Source organism: Nothoprocta perdicaria, unplaced genomic scaffold (genome assembly GCF_003342845.1).
Source record: "Nothoprocta perdicaria isolate Ctin4 unplaced genomic scaffold, notPer1 scaffold_20, whole genome shotgun sequence".
NCBI lineage: Eukaryota > Metazoa > Chordata > Aves > Tinamiformes > Tinamidae > Nothoprocta > Nothoprocta perdicaria.
In genome coordinates this window covers 4,987,739-5,008,543 of record NW_020455205.1, presented here as the reverse complement: position 1 = coordinate 5,008,543, position 20,805 = coordinate 4,987,739, and the positions used below count along the sequence as shown (strand labels likewise).

At 38.6% G+C, this 20,805-nt stretch overlaps 1 protein-coding gene across 1 annotated transcript; it reads right to left on the bottom strand.

Moving 5' to 3' along the window:
* Positions 1 to 343: 343 nt before the first annotated feature.
* On the bottom strand, positions 344 to 13,633 carry TECR (trans-2,3-enoyl-CoA reductase). Its single transcript, XM_026038024.1, has 13 exons — positions 13,613 to 13,633; positions 13,293 to 13,343; positions 12,777 to 12,828; positions 12,399 to 12,443; positions 10,974 to 11,077; positions 8,925 to 9,040; positions 8,700 to 8,805; positions 5,064 to 5,136; positions 4,926 to 4,969; positions 3,497 to 3,554; positions 2,663 to 2,751; positions 1,587 to 1,632; positions 344 to 1,484 (listed from the first exon to the last, which is right to left on the bottom strand). The coding sequence occupies exons 1-13, from the start codon at positions 13,631 to 13,633 to the stop codon at positions 1,357 to 1,359; spliced, it is 933 nt and encodes a 310-aa protein (XP_025893809.1). The 3' UTR covers positions 344 to 1,356.
* Between the last annotated feature and the right edge of the window lie 7,172 nt (positions 13,634 to 20,805).

The following is a 20,805-nucleotide window of genomic DNA, read 5'->3' as shown; positions in this document are numbered from 1 at the left end:
ATGTATTGCTTCAGTTATCTACCAGACCTCATCATTTTTTAAGATACCTTCTCAAAGATAGGATGTGCTGCAGAAAAATGAAATCTGGATCATGTCTTCTGCTTCATTAGTTTTTTTCTTCAGTTGATATAGATCTTTTTATTTCATGCAAGAACATTTTTGCTTTATACTGTACAAAAGATTATCAAACTTCAGTAACTAGTCTTCTTTTACTGTAATTATTTCAGCTGAATTCAAAAGATAGGCTGGAATTTATTGCATATTTCACAGTTGCAAGGATCTTTCTATACATCTAAATAAAAGATAAATTAATCATGGAAAAAACAATACTTATGCATTCTCTTCATATTCTAAAACAGCTTCTGTAAAATATTCTTCAGATAGATTGCAATAGTTTTTTTTTTTTTAACTATGCTTTTACAAAGCCCTTTGATGTCCTACTGAACATCTTATTAAAACGAAAACACAGGAAGTCCAGACTGTAACTGAATTTTCTCCCTGGCTCTAAAAATAGGAAGAGAGCTCGCATTCTGGGGACGATCAGTCACTGAGTGTGTTTACAAAGTGCATTAAAAAATATTCAGAGAATGCTGACATAAAAGGCTAGGGAGAAATATCTATCCTTTAGTGTCATATGCACTTGCTGTATGAAAACAGGCCATGAAATATCTAATCAAATGTAGATTAGATCTTATAAAACCTATTTATTAGTATGTAATTTACTGATAGAGAAGACATTAAAAAAGAGTTCAGGATGGTACATTCACAAATACTTCTTATTTTATGTTAATTTGGCAAATTATGGATTTTTATGGATTAAATATCTAAGTTAGATATTTAAGATATTGCCGACTTTATTCCAAGAACCACTCGTGCTCTTTGGTAATGCTCTTGCTCACCAAGCACCTGCCTGCAGGCGGCACCTGGAGCCGCGCAAGCGGAACGTGCAGCTCTGTTAGGCCGGCAGAGCCCGCTGGCTCCGAGGAGCTCTCCCGTGGCAGGCTGCGAAGTGCTCCTTCCAGCGGGCTTAGGTCCCACACGTGCTGAATGCTGCTGCTGCTGAATTTGGAGCTGATTTCAGCACAGGCTTCTCGATATCTCTGATCCCTCAAAAGGGTCTTTGACTATGAGCTAAGCACCAAGATCAGATTTTTCAGAGGTGCTCCTGAGTTACAGAATTCTTGAGGGTAAGGAAGTATAGCTTTTAAGCTATACGGTTTCCCCAAGCAGTAGCAATTCAACATGCATCAGAATAATCTAATTAATTCACTTATTTGACAGGAGGTTTTTGAATGAAAATAACCCATGAGCTTTTCTTTTGAAGTTCCATGCAATAATCCAGATAATCTTTTTTTCTTACAACAAAAAAGGAATAATTGGCATTCGAAGAGTTGGATAGTCCTTGAATTCTCGTAGATAGGTGTAATGTTTATCCTTTGCCCAGATTGTCATCTGAATGAAGCAAAGCAAGGTGAACAGCCCCACTAGAAGGAAAGAATAAAACAGGTAATGTTTCATTATCAGAGTAACAACATACTCTTTTATGCTGACAACACTTCAGGGAGCAGTACCAAAACATTACTCACCTGGGACACACTGAGTCATGATAGTGAAACTGATCCATGTCCCAACCTGTTTTGGCCAAGGAAATGAAAAATATTTCTGGTGACAGCATTTGTGTTTATGTCTGAATTGATCAAAAACAACCTCATCCTAACATAGGTTAATAAAAAGCAAAAGTCAGCCAAATCAGTTTCTGGTATCGATAACTTTTAGTCAAAAAATTGAACAATGTCTTTCTATCACAAACAAAATCTTAATGTTTGCTTCCATAGTAATTATCATGCGTAAATTTTTAAAGTATTGCAAGATAGTTTCCCTTCATTTTCTCTGCCAATTTTGATTTTGTTGCTCCTCTATTATTGTTAAGGATGGCAATTTTCTGTGGCATTAGGCCAAATCGTTGTTCTCATTAACATCTGTTAATTGAAGTCAAGACTTCATGCAGTCTTTCTGCACAAGAGTGCATTTTACCTTGGGCTGCACTGGCTTTAATTGCTTTTGGCCTGGGCCAAGAGTTTGACTCCTGATTGGAGGATATGAAGCGATTCACTGATTTAATCTTCTAAACTAGCCACCACCAACACAAGTTATTTTTTAACTATGTAATTCACAGAATTGGGCAAGTAGGCTTGGCAGGTAGTTTCACATTCCAATTTCCCCATTTTTTTGCTACCACAGTATCTCCTGTTTATCTGTCCACTGTCTTCCTGAATACTGCAATATCTGTTTTGTGTTGTCAGTCTCTTCTGTACCTCCATTCCCTCCCTGCAGCACCACACCCACAGTGTCAATCTCCCTGTTCTTGTTTGCAAAATGTTCCTTGCCTTAAACTATCTCTGCATCTTGGCCAGCAGCCACACTCAGATGTGGCTCAGGGCCTGGAGGCTCTGCCTAAGGTGAGACCCGTAAGTAATGCATCAAGGGGAGGGAGGAAGAACAGATGAGTTCCAGGCTGAAGAAATTTCATGGGGTTTATAGGAAGAGGCTAAATGCATTGGGCTGAACTGTCTTTAGGGTTTCTTCTGTATTTAACGTTCCAACAGAAATGAAAACACACCCAGTAAAACTAAAATCTTAGCATCTGGTTTGAAAGACATACCTCATACGTATAGTTGGGACAAGATACAAAGAAAAATAGCCATGTGAATGGATTCTTTGTTGGATATGGTATTTTACGGGTTCTGGATCCTGAGGATTAGAAAAAAAAATCATAAAAAGATATTGACACTCCTAGGTAAGCTGCAGCTTTCTCTAATTAAAGCCCAAATGTGCCTACTCCTATGTTTCATCACTGCCAGTAGGACAAGCCAGACGTGGGTAAACAAGACATCTGCCAGACCCAGAAGAAGGAATAGGATAACTATAAGGAAATGTCCCAGGCATTTAGAAGACATCCGCATTATATTTGCAGATGTGGCCTTGGATCAGAGTCACTCCCCTAAGAGGTACCTCAAGTATGTTTTGAACCTCAGAAATTTTAAGTGTTTTCAGAGTATCTCAGAACTCCTTTTTTTGACAGTCACTCAACAGAACGTGTCTGGCTATTGCACAAGGATCCCTGCCCTGCAGAGATCCTGTGTCCCCTGCAGCAGCTAGTCAAATTGCTTTTGCTTGCTCACTGAAGTATAGCTTGCACTGAAAGACTTGCTCCTTTTGCACTACCACTGTAGCTAATGTAACTGCTCTCCAGAACTACCTGGCCCTAAACCAAGAAAATTTACAGTGAGGTAAGAAGTGTTATTTAATTGGCTGGTGTTGAGTTTCTCTCCATCTCCCCTATTATCCAATGTTTAGCGTGCTGAACAGCCTACGCTTCCACCAGCAATTGTCTGGAGAATATCAAGATCCTCCAGGATCAGGCCTCTCGTGAGAGTGTGTAACTGTGGAAGTACTGCCTGAATGCACAGAAGGAAAAAAATAATGCAATTTTTACCATCTCTCTGGAGGTCACTGAGGGCAACATGAATAGAAAAATTTCCAGCTTCACACAGCTACAAGAAAAGCCATAACGGAGTTAAAAAAATGTGTTTCCCTTCTATTTACTCTTCTTCTCTTTGTTAGTTCCTGGGGTACTTTAGAAAGTAAAAGATCTATTGTAAAACCAAACTAAATAATAGCAGTTAATGTCTGAACAAATGTCCTTAACCAAGATTGCTTAATAATAAGAGGATTGAATAATTTTGTTCATTCTCTCTTCAAATATTAAGCTGTGTTGTCCTTTAAAGCTATGAGATTTGTCAGCAAAAGTGGACATCGCCAAAAGGTCAAATTTACTCTATTTTATAGAGTCCCTATGAGATCTAAAGGTAGTAAGGGAAAGAGGATAAAAGTTGATCCAGTGAATACTTGCTTTATCTTTAGATACTTATATTACTCATGTTTTTAAAAACACCCCAAAAAGTTGATTTGGACAGTTTTGGTATCTCAAAAGTTATTAAAATTCCAAAGTAAATAACAGTTCTCTGGAGATTTATTGATATGAACCATAGAATATAACTGACTCAATCTCCTCCAATGCATTTATATAATACTTCCTCAATCAATTACATGGCAAGTATATTGAAATAGGTTGTTTATATAATCAGAGACAGTATCCAGTCTCTGCAAAGTATGATTATTAAAGCAAATGACTAGTGGTCAGAATTCTAAGGTTTCATATCCAGCTATGTACTTCCAGTTAAATAAATAGTCTCTTTATAAAATGGTAATAATTATTAACTCAAAAAAAATCATGCTTGGAGGCTACTTTGAGATTCTTTAGTTTCTAGATCTCTAGATCATTACTTTCTCAAAGCCATTTATCAACTGATACTTAAAGTTAAAAACAGTCTTATTGCTTCTATATACGAAATGGTCGTAGGCACCATGAGAATGAATAGACATTGACTTAAAGATTTTGTTTCATTAGGCAAGCTGTAAAAAAAAAAAAAAAAAAAAAAAAAAAAAAATGAAGCCCATAAAATGAATCTCTCTTGCAACAGTAACATAATTCCTTAGATGCCCAGTTCTCTCACTTTTATGACATTTTATGATCCTTGGCAATAAAGGAGTTCACAAAATTGATCAGTTTTTAAATACAAGACAAGGTTAAAAGATTGTTTTAAAAATCATGAAAGATACTCTAGCAGGTAAATAGCCTAGTCTCAGAATGGATGATCAATCGAAATCTTCACATTAAAAATGGACAGATATTAAAGCAGAACAGGTAAGTTCTGCTTACAGGTGTTTGTCTTCAGTAGTATGTCCAACTTTCCTAGTTTTAAGTACCTGCTTATCCTATCCACTCCCTCACTTATGCAACATAAGAAATAAATAAGCATGATTCAATATTTTATTAAAAGAAAAAGAAACCACAGACCTACCAGAAACATGATCACAGCAAAATTTATCTGTTTTTTTCCGTAGGCTATAAAACAAAATATTTACTGATGATTAGGACTAGTATATAACTAATATATGTATATAATACTAATTATGTTGGGAGCTGTTCTGATACTTACAAGGAGGGGTGTAAAGAGGGTGATTGATGTAATAAGCAAGCCAAGCAGCAAATCCCCAGTAATACAAGCAGTTCTGAAAAATAGGGAATTTTTTGTTTGATTTAGGATTTTTAATGTTAGGATTCTTAAACCATCCCATTTGTCAAGAGAAATCAATGCTAACTGCAGGGCCTATATTTGGTGCAAGAACTACTGATCCTTCATGTTGTAGGTAATATAGTGAAAAATGACAATGCTAAGTGTGGTAAAACTAGAGGAGAAACAGGAAATAGCAGGAAAGAAGTAGTGCTTGTAGAGAATGATTTCTTAAATATCTCAGAGCTGTTTTTCAAAAAACAGTTTTTGAAAGCACGATCCTAGTATTGAAAATAAATTCCTCTTGTTTGGCAAGCCATTTGGCCAAAGATCCTGTACCATAAAGACTGTATGTTAAATGGTTTTGCTAACCACAGAGACTTTCTAAAACCTGGCTTAGGCACTGTGGTCTCTTCCCTGCTTATTATTTTGTACTAGCCAACATCTTGCCCTCCCCCTTCTCTATCCCATCAGTTTCCTTTTCTTCCTGTGCTTCACATTTCCTCCACAAAGCCTTCAAAGCTTCACAAAGCCAAAACTCATTAGAGTTTCTCCATGGGCTGTCCTCCTGCTGCTGTTCCTGCCTTTCCGTGATCCAGCTTCCATTCTCTGAATTCTGGGAATGCAGGTGTCATGCTAGTGGCTGTAGGGATCTCTTCCTGACAAGATCTTTCAGTGCATCCTCAGGCTGGAAGCTGTACTCCTACTGGGAAGCTATTTAGAGCAATGGCCTCTACATCTTGGATGGTTTTCCTGTTTTTATCTCGTGGGTTTTTTTTTTTTCCTCCTAACAGTCATCACTTCTTCAGTATCTTAATGACAGCTTACCTGCTCCTCCTTACTTGTCTGTGGGTAGAAGGCAGGCCAATTTTTGGCCTTTCCCCTTCTTTTTCTACACTCTTACCTCTGCATGCTCTTCTCTTGCAGGCAGACTTTATTAACCCTTGTCTCTCTGTTAACCCCTGAACATCACATCTCTCATCAGTTAAGATTTTTTTTTTTTCCGTTATCAAGCCTGGTGTAGTAATTTCAAGGACTTTAGAGCAGGTACTCATCCTCTCAGTCTTCCAGGTGACATTATTTTCTTGGCCTTCTCATAGGTCCCCATACTTTACTCATTTCTAAATCTTGCTTTTTCCTTCACAGCTTTTCTGCCCACAAAGGCAAAACACTCATTGCTGCATTCTCAATTTAACTTCTTTTCTGACTTTGAATTTTGCAGTCTTTTTTCTACTGTATAAATTGAAACTGCACTTTTAGCAATAATTCCCCAAAAGTGATGACCTCAGCATGTGCAACCCACACTAGCTGCTTGCCGAGTATCTGACAGTGCATTTTTCTGAAAATGCTGCTGTGAGGGGTAACCAGCCCTGCTGCTGCAAGCAATTGCATCAAATACTCTATTGCATTTTCCCCTTCTTTTCAAAATTAAGCGAGCCACTGAAGCAGCCAGAGACCTCAAACAAAATGGAGGCCTCTTCAGATGTGGCACAGTAGAAACATGCTATGTCTGTGTTCTGGAATCAAGTGATGAGAAAGAACAAATTATTAACCACTAATTACTAGTGGGACAAGGAGGCAGAGAGATTAAGTGACTTCCCCACAGTGCCTTCACATTTTCCCAGGAAAAACAGCAGAGCTTGAAGAAGGACTCCAGTTTTGAGCATTTTAGTCGGGGTCCTATCCACAAACAATTACTTTCTCACTAATGCTAATTTCTTCCACCTTCAACCAGATGGGTGTTACTAAAACATTCTTGGAACCTTTTATGGCACAACCACTGTCACCTCTCCTGTAGAAAGCTCTTTTATTGTCATGTAATTTTTGATTTAATCCCTATCTTGTTAACCTCAAGCCAGCTCTTAGCCAAAATCCAGATAATCAGATAAATCCAAATAAAATTCCACCTTGCCTTTGCCTAAAAACTAAATTATGTAACTTAGAATTACACTATAATAGTCTGGTAGGACTTCCTTTTGGTGAACTCTTTCTCCTTTTTCTGCATCTTCCATTATCTTTCTATTTATTCCTGTTTTCTTTTTGTGAAACAAAGACAAATGGTGAAAATCATGAATATCAATTCCTTTCTCAGATCTCTGCTTACCAAGACTTAGTGTGTCTCTTTTTAGGGCTAGCTTTTCACTCCTCTTCAGAAAAAAAACAATCTGTTATGTATGTGATGATACACTTAAAGTTTTATCTACTATCTGTATGTGAGAAAAGGGGAGAGGGTGTGATATTTTTTTGACTGATGCAATTTGGGAGTAACACCATCAAAGTCAATGAAATCATAAAAGTGAATCAAACCCAAGCACTGCTAAGCAGGAAGAGGAAGACCTATGAAAAACTTCACAGATGAAAGCCAATAACATGAACCTGAGAAGGCAGAAAGTAGAAGTCAGAATGTCTGGCAAAAACGACAGTTTTAGCAACTACAATTTGTATGGTTTGAAGGGAACAGTTGTCAGAGATGGCAGGAATATATGAGTATTTATCACACTGTACAGATTTTTTTTCAAAGTTAAGATTTTCTAATTTCACAGATCTGCACTTCAGCATACATCAGTTACTGTTGTGTCAAAAACAAACCTTTAAGGGAGCTACTAGCCTTTTTAGAACCCCTGCATCCCTCTGCTTCAGAAAATGCTGGCAGTAACTTGGTGGGGGGGATTCTTTCTAAAGGCTGCTGCTTAGCTCTAGACCCTCCTTCCATTTAAAAACATGAAGCTGTTGCCAGAATTACTGAGCTGCTGCACAGCTGTAACGAGTTAGCCACAAGGCAGTTTCAGCTGCTGGGCAGTATCACTGCCATAGTGTGAATTCCAAGGGACAGAGTAAGTAAAAGATGTTGAATACCCTTTTACTGATATAGTATGTGCTTTTCCAGCTATAGATGATAATCTGCTCCCCTTCAGAGCATAAAACATATTTTGAATAACAGTATGTGTTCTGTTGTGAACATTTTAAAATAATGAGTCTATGAGTCACTACACAGTCTAGTGCACTACCTTGCAGACATCTAGGTAATAGGAGGCCCACAGCTTAACAGCCACCCTACACCACAGCAGCACTGCTGATACTGGGGGGGGTGTCCAAGGCCCCGGAAAAAAAAAATACAGAATAGCCAAGTTGCTTTGTGGTGGAACAATTAAAGCTAAATTTACATTTGCTAAATAGTAAAGATAGTGTTGGGGGGAACAAAGTATGAAATAACTACTATAAAAAGCAGATTTTTAAAATCAAGCCTCCCAACAATGTATTTTTCTTTACTACCTTAACAGTTGAGATTGTTACTAAACCCTTCATACCCAGGGAGTGAATAAAAGGGAATGCTAAGGTATGAAGTTCTGAAAGCAATGAGAAAACTGCAATATAAGTCATTGTATGGCAACACATGAGTTATACAGTAAGAAATCTTTTGAAAGAACTAGTGATTTATAGTGAGGTTTTCTGTACATTGCTACAAAAGCCACACCAACAAACCAGTACTGCAGCAGCAGTGCAAAGGGTGACTAAGTTGGATATATTAGGAGGCTATGGATAGATTCGTTCACAATTTACCTTCACAATATTCCTCAGTGGCATAGTCCCCTGGGAGAACCGATGAACAAATACTGTTTCAATCAACCTTTTGATGTAGTGGAAAGAATGGCAGATACATGCCAAGCTAGAAACAGCAAGACAAAAGCATTTCAGAATGCTTAAAGAAACAAGTGTGGCAAGACATTTGGAATAAAACTACATCGTTAACAAGAAATACTGCTCAAGGCCTGCAAATGGACTTACTTAACTACTGGATGTGGGCTTGATGTAAACCTCTCATCCAGGCCATAGACAAAAGGCATGCGGAAATAAAACAGAAAATAGATGAACAATGGACCTGTATATTCTATCAAAAACACCTGCAAAAAGAGAGAGAATAATTAGACAGCTGAATCAGATGGTACTTGTGCTTTGGTTTCTTCGTAATAGGTAATGCAGTGGGATAAACACCTCCACTGACCCAGAGTGGCATTTGGAGAAGCAAGGAGAGAATAGCAGGTTTGAGAATAGGACATGAAACTTGTAGACATGCATTTAAATCATTTGCAATGCATCTGCAGTAATTGCACAGAACTACAGCCACAGTCAGTGCAGCTGACACAAAATGGGTAGGAACATGTTATCACGGCAACCCAAAGCTCATGGTAAATGTACGTGCATGTTACATTTACACAGCTGCCCTGCTCATCCCCTCAAAAAGTATTGCTCTGTTTTGGATAAAAAAAGAAATTTGGTGAAGAATTTATCTTGAAAAAGAGGGTCATTGTTTCTAATGAATGAATTTTGTTTAAATGGGAAAAATGTTTTGTATATGACTTCATTTGTAGGAACAGTTAACATAGCACAGACATGCATGATAACATGTACATGCTGTATGTTTATACAGAGCTAGAATCATTTTGTCACAGAAAACAATCGATTTATTCTGCATTCAAATAATCTCCTGTTAAAAAAATAGAATTTGAGAGAAAATGAAGATAATTTTTTCTCTTCTTTAATGAGTAAGGTAGGTCCTTACACCTCAGTTCTATAGAAAGAAGGGAAGTTGTGTGCGCTCCTGTCAAAGAAAAGAATTCACTGATTTCTAATGTGTTTAGAGCTGCTTTGACACTGAGAACAGTTGTTGTATTATCATCCACTTTTGTAATAGAACTAGTATTTTTTTCTGACAAAGATATGACTTGATTGTAGATCAGAAGTTTGTCTTTTTTTTCACAAAATTGAGTTATTTCTTAGCTTACATTTGAATGTAGTAGCTTAAAGGACAGGGAGAGCAGAGTGTAAATGAAGGATAATGAAATGGTCAAGGTTGACTGGTGTTACTCTGCATTGTGATATTTTGGTGTATATTAATGCATGTGCACCTTGAATCTGCATTGTCTGCATAATTTTTTCTTGGTTTTAAGATTATGATTTAACCGCTGCCTGTTTTATCAGCAGAATATCCAAAGTGTAATGATTGTGGATTTAGTCTCATAGAATAATGACTTCTTATTTTACTTTTTATCAGTATCATCTTTGCTATATGTTCTTAACACAGAAGATATTAGTGTTGCATAGCCAGAAAATGCTACATGTGCCTTTAATTTAGTGCATGCCTTTCGCTTTGTGCTGTGCTGTTTAATTGAGACTAGCAGACAGCCTGTGTGCTGTGGAGACCTTGCAAGGTCACCTCTGTGCATAAACAGCAGTGCTGTGTCACCTGCTGGGCGAGCCCTGATGGAGTGAGCCTGTGAATTAGGAGACTAAATGCATGATGACTTCTTGGATGACTGCTAGACTGCCGGAATGATCAGCTGTCAGAAGCCTGACATTAGCATCCTGGGGCAGAGCCACACACAAACAGCTCATTTTACTTTCGTGCGTTGAATTGCAGAAATGGAAAACCACTCACATGCCTCTCTGCAGGAAAACTCATGTGAGTATAATCCTGATCTTTGAGAATGGAAGTTACATAGATCCTCTGAACCAGATCCTCAAGGATAGTTAGCCACCTGGTTCCCAGAGATTCTGTGTTAGACATCTAAATCTGTGTGAGACACAGCAGCTTAGTGGAGTCTAGCCAGCCTACCCTGCAGCAAAATTGCTGCTGCTCTTCAGAGGACTAGGCATTCAAAATATTCTGTTCCTGGTTTCTCTGGTTAAATGAACTGAAGTGAGGAAGATTCACTGCCTGTATCCACTATTAGAGCAGTCATCATGCAGCAATGTTGGAGAGGGACAGAAAGTGATGTAAGGGTTAATAATGGAGAAATCCCCCTTCAAATGCCTCAGACTTGTAATATAGCTCACCATAGTCCATCCTATCTGTGGCCCTAAATCTTTAAAATATAAGGTAGCAGTTGTGCCAACAGGGAGGTGCTGCAGGATTTCCTCATCTCTCAGGGACTTTCCTTCTAAGAAGGAAAGAAGTAGTTACATCTCAGTGAAATTAAAGTCAGCTTCGGTAGCATCTTAGCCTTATATTGTGCTTTAACCAATCTGTGAGACTCTTGGAGCTCACACAGGTTCACTGGAATTTCAATAATAAACTAAAAATGCTTGTATTTAACTTTGATTTACCTTAGTAATCACAAGTAAGTCTTCTTATTCACACCCAAACAGTTAGGAGAATTCTCTATCCTATCTGCCAGCCTAGCCTGCTAGACTTGCTTTTTCATGGATACAGCAAAAGTTGCTGATGGGGAACTGCCATGCAGTGCAGTTCACAGCTGAACCTCCTTTTCTCCTTTCTTCTCCTTGCTCATCACCAGACACACCAAAGCTGGGATAAGCTGAGATTGGAAGACCTTCCTACAGAGCTTTTTATTTCCTCCTTTCTTTCCAACCAACTAACTATGGGGTTATTCCACAGGATCTCCAAGACACATACCAGCTTTAAGCTGCCTGAGCACTTCAGACTCTAGAATTTGGGAGAATTGTTAGGAGGCCAGCATTTTTTATAGCAGATCTTACAATGTAAGTCCTTTGAAGGGGTCTGACAAAGTAGATGTTTGTGGAAGGCAATAGGATTCTCATGCTCCTATTTTCCATGTACAGATTTTACACAATGGATTAATTTCAATTAGCACATTTTTATGGGAATGTATATATTACTCTAGCTAGAAGCAAAAACAAATAAAATGCTACACTTTATGCTGAATGTTAAGATGAATTAACACCGTTTTGCAATTTTACTTTTTTTGTGTGCCAAGTCAGTGTACTTAGAGACTCCTATTAGCAATACCTATATCTAAATTAATCAAGTTAGCCAGCTGGCACCAACTATGTCAGCAAATCCTATATCCATGATAATGTATTTAGCATCAGCTTACTCCAAAAGAACTGTAATTCCTGCCTGAGAGGGGAGGATTATGTGAACTGGCAGCTATAACTCATAGTCCATCTTAGCACTCCCAGCTGAACATCACTGCAGGGATCATTTCAATGCAGCTAAGGAAAAAAATGGACCCAGATTCCAAGCTGCTTGGCTTCAAAGCTGAAGTGCTTAGTAGTTCACAAGAATAATGTCCAGACCCCTGAGGCAATTGCCAAGCACCAGATACCTGAGGGGAACTCTGTCCAATACTTTCAAAGAATTAAATTGTTCTGGATTCCCTTCATTCTTCACAGGGCTAATCAGCATAGCTGGAAACTTATTCTTAAGCCCTAATACCCTTGCAAAGTACAGTTTTTATGCCAGCCCCCTGCCCACAGCTGGTCTTCCCAAGTACTTACTTGGATCCAGCCTTATCGACTGCCTTGCTGGATACCACTGAGGATCTGCAAGACCATACAGAACCGCGTGACGTACAATGCTTATTTTTAGATTTAACTATTATAATGAATGCAACACAATAAGATAAGATTTATGTGATTTTTTAAAGATCATTTGTGTTATCATGGAATGTGAGAAATTGTCATAAATTATATATCAGGAAAAAGAAAATGATTTATGATAGTATAAAGAAAAATGATTTTGAAATCTCACTGTGATCACATTCATGTGCAACTTATTTAGCACTGTGTGTACTTCATGTTCCAAACGGTAATTGCCTCTTATTTATATATTTAGTATCCTGTTACGGTGTTAACTATTGCAAAACTTGTACTCACATGATTTATGGAACAACAATCTGATTTCCCTAATTGTGGCATTTGATTCAACCTAGGCAACAAAGAATATCATACATATAAGACATATTTTGAAAGATGACCATTCAGACTATTCAAATAGAAAAGCAAATTTGACAATCTTCTCATATCCAGCTAGGGTTGGTATACAGAGTACTTCTTCCAGGAAAAGAGGAGGATTTAATTTATGAGTCTTGTTTCAGAAGCAGCTACAGTAGCAGTGACCAAGGGTTAGCACAACAGCAGTGGCAGATTGATGGCGTGTGAGTGAATACGGCAAAGCTCCCTCTGCCTTAGTGAAGCAGCTCACGTTGAGCAGCTTTTTGCCCAAGAGTGCTTTCTGAAAAAGGGCTGTACTCTGTAGGCAGCGTAAAGAAGTGTGCATGGTGGCTGCCTCTGCAGGGGCTAAGGAAATGCTTTCATTTGGGAGATTAAATACTCCTTGCAAACACAAAATTTACTTAGTCACCTACCATTTTAAACATATTTTTGTTTTACCTTATCTAGGAAGCATAGCTGTTTCTTTGTCTTCCAGTCAAGGATTTCTACCTGAGAAGATACAAATTATAATTATTAAGCTGAATTGGTTAATAGATATACAGATATATGTACATATGTATATGTTATAAAATACACATATGCTGAGGTTGTCCTCATGTTAGGGGGAAAGAAAGGAACAAGGACAGAGAGTTAGTTTTCATAGGATTCACTAAGGAACAAATAGACCTTCAGAATTTTTATGATTTACCAAACAAGAAAGGCAATTTGACAAAGAATAATAACATATATGCATGTAAGCAAATATTTTGAGTACATACATCTTGAAGATTCATGTACATTGTTTCCAGAATATGATAATTGTGAAGAGAAAATATAGGCAGATATATTGAACAAAGATCAAAAATCTTTAAGAAGTTTTAATGGGAATATTCAGAGATACTATTGCCTCTTCAGATCACCTGCATATTACCATTCTTAACGCTTATCAATAGTGTCATTACAGTTCAGAAAAGGAAAGAGTGGGATTATTTCAGTGTTCCTACTAGATTTTGACAAAAAGACTATGATTTTAATCAACAGTCAAGCCCACGTAAATTTGTTGCATAGTTTAAAGTTAAAGTTAAAAGTTAAAACCGTATCTGTCACACCAGATGACTGCAACTATCATTACTCAGTACCAAATTGTTTGCTGGGTTTTTTAAACAAACGCCTAAAATTAATTATGTTTGGTATTAACTGACCAAGAGAAGAGATTAACATTAAACTTTAAATATGATTCCTAACTAAAAATAGAAGTCATAGTCCAGAATCTTTTTAATAGGGTTGCTTTGAAGAGATCACTTGCTAAGAGTATCTTATTTCCTTCTTGTACTTGTCCTAAATTGTTCTTCCTTTGTTGGTGCAGCAATAGAGCACTTCAGACAGAAGTATCAGCTCCAGTCTTCTGCACAAGGGATGCTAATGAAGTGGAATGCTCTGCTTGTGCATTGTAAGATATAGGAGGGGTTCAGGCAGGTAGGCACTTTCCCTTCTTTCTGATGCTAATGAAGATGTGACTGGTTATTGGGATATTACATTTTTTTCCCTTTATCATGAAGGGCAATACAGGGGAATACCTCTTCATTCTTGAAGGCTTATGAAATACCAGGGATTTCAAGTTTTACTGTCTCTGTGCATGGAAGTCTGCTTTGAGGAGCAAATGAAATGGATTTCCTTCCCAAAAGGGTATTCTGAAACTACAGCATTCCAGCTTTTGCAGTCCACAGAACAGGTACTTTGGAAGCTCTAAACCACTTTTCATCCTTGCTGAAGCTGAGTTGCTGCGGTGAACCCTTTCATGTATGTCTAAGTTCTCATGTTAGTGAATACCATAGTGCTACCCAGTAGACTGTAGCAGTACCCAAGCCTTAGCAGTGTCCTTCCCATGACACAGCATGCACAAATTAGACCAGACTCCTCCAGGTGCAGATTTAGTCTGTCATTTTCAGTGTCTGTACCAGAGATCCTCTCCAAGCCAATTTTAGAGTGTTTTAAATGTCTTTCTGCCACCTACTGTCTTTTAATTGGGTTATTTTCTTTATACACAGACTGAAGATTATAGAGCATTTTCTTTTGTTCTGTGATCTTCTGGGGAGTAGATATATGGAAATGTAGAAGTGTCTCTGTGAACTTTTGAAAACAGTGAAATATATACATACATATATATACACACACATATATATATATCAATATCCGCAAAGACCTGCTGCACTGCTGTTTGGTTCCACTCCGGGGTGTCTCTTAAAAGTGTCAGACGGGCATACCTGCCTATACTGGCCCACTTCTTCAACAACCTATTGGGAACACGCAGAGAAGATGATCCAGGCTCCTCTTGGAGGTGCACAGTGATATGGCAAAAAGCAAGACACCCCATTAACAACATTTTAAGCGGATAGAAGGAACTTTTTTCACCATGAAAGTGCCTGAACGTAAAACAGGTTGCATAGAGAGGATGTGGCATGTCCATCTTTGGAGATATTTAAAGCTGGACCAGACAAGACTCTGGTCTGGTTACACCTGCTTTGAGCAGGAAGCTGCCTGCCTGCCTTACAGAGGTCCCTTCAGACTGAATTTTTTTTTTTTCTTTTTTTTTTTGGACACTCATATTTCTGAACTTAAAGCATTTCAGTTGCTTTCCTTCTTTCAGGAAGAGGGACAAAGGAACACAGCTTTAGATTCTGCTCCATTGCATGGAAAGCTGTGAAAGAACCGAGTGAAAACAAGGTAAATATTTCTTCTGTCATGCTTCTTAGCTAAGCCAGAGCATCCCCAAAGAGTTTAGATATTCCCTGCAACACAGAAGGGGCAGAAAAGCCTGATCCAAGTTAAGAAATATTATCTTTTCTGAACATAATGGCCAACCCCATGAACTCGCATAGCACCAGAGTGTTTCTAGTCTTCACAGCTCAGCACCAAGTTGGTTAATGTATTGGTTGGCAGTAGTTTTTAGATACCCCAGCAGCCTGTTCTTGGAACATCCACTCATGGGTATCATCACTTTCAAACATGAATTCTTTGGCTCAGAGAATTTTAATCTCTACGTGTTTTCAAAGCATTTAGCACAACAGGGCACTGACAGTTGGCTTGCATTAGCACAGTATGACTTTACAGTCCACTTATTTGGTGAATTTTTAAAGGCCTTTTAAATTACAGCTCCTCTAAGACTGTTTTTTGTAGACCTCAGTCGATACTTAGATTTGTGCAAGATACCTATAAATTAAAACTCTTTTGGAAATGACCCTTCAAAGTTTAAAAGATAAATTCCTTCTAGTATGTAAGGACAACAGGCTGAAATTATCTTTAAAAAAGAGGAAAAGGTTTGATTTTATTTGCCTAGTATGGGTAAAATGCAAGGAAAAATCTACAGCATATGTATAGAAAAGTACATTCAAGTATTCATAGAATCATAAAATATAATTATGTTTGGAAAAGACCCTCAAATTCATACGGTCCAACCATATTAAGCTGTTATTCATAGGAGTAGTAGTTTATCAGTGGAGAAAAACGGTTGAGTAGACACAATGTTTAAAAACAAATTTTAAGATACAATTTCCTTTCAACTGCATTACAAAAATATGGTTGATCTATTGCCTCTCCCCCTTTAAAGCCATGTAAAATAACCTCCTAGAAGTAAACGGGGTTAAGCCAAAGGGAAATTGCTGAAAGTGTAGCTATACTCAAAATTATGTTTATGCAGCTGGTGCTACGATAGAATTTTCATCTGCAACACTGGAATGTGAGACCAGTCACAGGGGATGCATGCTAAGGATGATTTAGCTAGTGTAGCTTTTTTCTGATATATCCAACAATAGATGCCTCAGAGTAATAAAACAGGGTAAGAAAGTAGCAAGGGGAGAGAACAGGCAGGCAGATGAACACACAGACGTAGAGATCACGATTCTCCTGCACCAGAAATGCTACCTTTGTATTTAATAGCTTTTAATGGATTTTTAATTGGTTTATTAACTTGGTTTTTAAAATTGTGTGTACTTTAAGTATCAGCTTTGTCCTGAGACAAGGTTCTGTCCATAGCTAAACTACATGGTCTGTGAAGAATTCTTAAAACAGAGCAAAGGTAAAGAACCAGATTCCATCCTCTTAGCGATAGAAAGTGATATTCTTCCTTTCCAAGCCATTGGCTTAAATTTCATGAGGCTGGAATCCACTTATGTGGATTAATTGGATTAATACATGAATTAATAATCCATATTAATGATTCTGTGTATAAATGATCTCAGAAGAAATGAAAAATTCCTCTTCTTGCAAAGTGGGAAATTGTTCTTTTTTTCTTCCTTTATTCAGTACTACCAGGACATCCAGGGTTTTCAGCAGCATTCCATAGTCTTTACAACACAGAATACTTGCTACTTCTGGCCTCTGGTTAATGATGATGATTTTCTGCAATAACTACATTCAGGCAGGGGAGGTTTAAAAGTTCTCGCTGAAATTGCAATCATTTTGTTGCATCAGCACAGCAATTTGCAATATTGAGCTCAAGTATCTAATTGTTCCATTAGTACCCTTTGTGAATCACAGATGTCAGTACACATCCAGTGTATGCTTTAAGCATAGAACTGAAGAGAGAAAGTGTTCTCTTTTGCCTGTAAGTATCAGGGGTCTCCTGACTGTTGTCACATAGGAGGACTGGAAGCTCTGGGAAGTCTTGAGCCCTTAAACTGAGGGCTGAGCATACACAATTTATATTCATTGCTTAAAACATACTTCAAAGAAATCCATTATTTTCTTTAAAATGAGACTTCAAACCCTGAGTAGCTTTAGGTACTCTCTGCCAAGTAATGTTTCACCATCACATTCTCTTATATAAAATTAAAAGCTTTTCTTCCACCCTGCATAGGGGGGGGAAAAAAAAAAAAAAAAAAAAAAAAAAAAAAAAAAAAAAAAAAAAAAGATAAATTGCCTACCATTTAGATGAAGCAGCACAACTTACTGTACAAAACGTTGCTAAGTGCATAGAAAAATGGCAAGAGAAAAAGAGAATTCTGCCTTGACCCCCCATCTCCTAATCTTTTTCATGTTCTAATAATTTTGTGTCTTCCCTATGTCAGCAAAGCAGACGTTTTGAGAGAGCAGAATCTCCAAACGAGCGGGGCCCCTTCCAGCTACCGCTCAGCGAGGTGCCTCGAACAAGGGCCTTGTCTTGCTCGGGGCGGCTCCCGGCGCACAGCGGCCCCTCGAACGCCCCGCGGCCGGCAGCCCTGCTCCTGGCACTTGCCCGCAGCCTTCCTGCTCGCCCCAGCTCTGGGCAGCACAGCTCGGAGCGGGAGAAACCTTTGTAACAGCAGCTGTGACATCTCAGCAATGCCAGCTAGGCAGCAGTCACCCCCCCTGCATTCAGAGGGTTTTCATCACAGTCAGAAACTTCAAATGCCAGCAAGGGGGGCAGCACATTATTGCTTTTAGGCTTTAATGCCTATGTCAGCTCGATGCATCTTCAGGGAGTGATGATTCCAAAACATCGTTGGCTACCACTGCTCACAAAGGCCATTTTCCATCCAAAACAGATAAGAAAGCAAAATGACAGCTATACCTCTTATGACCGTTATTTTTACGGTATGAGTGCATTTGCTCAAGTATCTTTCCTCTAGGAAGAATACTATTTTCTTTGTATTAAAGGCTTTTGAAGACCTGCACTTGTCAAGTAGAAAGAAAGGATAGAACTCATTAGTATAACTTCAGAGCTCTCTACCATACGCATATACATCTTAACATGTCACAGAAGTGGCATTTTTAGGAAAAAAAGGAGAAAAGCAGGTAATTTTTGAACAAGCGGTATAATTAGCTATGAACCTAGAGAGTAGTCCTCCAATCAAGTTAGAGAAATAAGCACTATTAAAGAATATTATCTACATATATATGTCTCTATGACATAGATTTCTAAATTTTGGGAGATGAATCTCCTCAAACTGTCAACTGCAGTCTATCTGCAGAGTATGCACATATTTCTTTAAACTGTAGCTGTTCTTACTAATGTATTCTGAGATATTAGTGATAAAACAGCTTTTTAGAAACACACCAATACCTGAAGTAAACAAAATGAATTCCAGTATTATTATGGAATAAGAAACCTAGAGGCCACTATTAAGATATAGGTCTAGGAGTCCAGGGACCTGACTTCGAATATCAGTTCTAATACAGATATTTCTTTATAACTGTAGGTAAATCATTCAGCCACTTTGTTTTTGCAATAGATTCACTAGATGTGACAAACCTCTGCTTAATCAGGTTGTTGTTTATAGTTCTCAGTACTAAGTTTGAACACAGTCAATTGAAAATAAGGACTTAAATACACTTCCCAAGCTGACTCTGCCTTTCACTGGCCTCCTAAAAGCCACTTTAATACTGTGATGCCTGGTTTTGAACTGTCTCTCTCTCTCTCTGTGCAATGGGAAGAACACTTGAAAAAAGAAGGGAATAGCTGGTGTCTGCGTAATGACAGTCAGTCTTACATTCTTCCCTATCCTTTTGTAGGTCTCTTCACTGGTGAATCATTTTTTCCTGGTTATAGAAAAGGTCCTTCCTATATACCTAGGGACCTATGAAACTGGTTATGAACTAAGCACGATAAACAAAACAGGAAGAAATATTTTATCAGTAGATCTCTACTTAATTGGTAACAGTCACCTTATAAAAAATTCATTGTCAGTTTAGTGTTCATTAAGTGCCATGTGATTCTTATGAGGAAGCACTACAAAAAAGCAATAAAGAGTAAATGGTTTAGAGATAGAGAACAGTATCTATACAGCTTTTCAACATGGAGAACATTAACGTCTGTAACATCAGTGGACTTTTTTTTCTCACTTAGCTTTAGGAGAGACGAGGCACCTTCTCTCTATTGCTAGTTCAATTCTGAAGGTATGGTGGGAGGAATTGTAATTCAACATCCTTGGATTTATAATAGAAAGTAAATGAGTGGGGACAGCAGTACAGACAGTGATATGCAACACCACTGTTCAGAGCTACTGAGGCCATCCTTGTCCACAACTCATACAGAGTCTCCTCACTCATGGTCTAGGTAAATCTGCTTCTACCCCTTGTCTGTTGTACAGAGAAAAGGACTGAAGACATGCGAGGCTGATGTTTAAATGGACAAGGCATTCTGTGTTTGCAGTAATGTTGCTTAGACATTTGATTTAGGGCTCCTGTTCTGCCTAGGGAGGTGGTGCAACTCGCATCACTGCCCTGTGTGCGCAAGCAACAGAAGTAACAGGAACGATGCCCAGGCTCGGAGGCCGCCCAGCAGCCAGTGCTAGAGAGACGCTCAGGGAGCGAGTCCACAGGCCAGGCAATGACTGGGGCAATTACCTGTCTGCTCTGTCCTGAGTTTGAGTCTCCCAGAACTTTGGGACAGTGATAAAAATGCAGCTGGGGGCAATGAAAAGCTCAGCTGCTTTTCTTTAAATTCCCCAGGGAAGGGTTAGTTGCAGAGGAGCGGTACATGCAGGGACCCACCTCACTCCCATGCTAGAGACAGCTTATTTTGCTTAAGTGTTAGCAATGTCCAAATTATTATTATTTTTTCATCTTTGAAAGCAAAATCTCAACTTTTAGGTCATGGTAACAAGCTGCTGGTTTTCCGATTGTTTTTGACGTAAAGCAAAGTTTATGCTTTAAGTGCATCTGCTTTGTATTTTACATGGGGGAAAAATGTATTCCTTTTTAAGCAAGTTCTGTGCTGGAGAAGCTGAAGCCCGCAGAACCAGTGCGTAGAGCCAGTGCTGCTGCCACTTACAAGTGCCAGTCTGAAGGATTTTTGCACTAGCCAGTTTCTCTCTGTGAAAGAGAGTTAGTCTGGCTGTTTACAGAAGTTGATGAGATACGTTGTCCTTCCTGTTCCTCGGGTGTGCGTTACCCAGCTCCTCCCGCACACCCTGGGGCCGCCACCTCGGCGCTGTGCGGAGAGCCCCCGCTCCGCGCGCGCCCCGCGGAGCCGGAGGCCGGGCGGGCTGCGCCC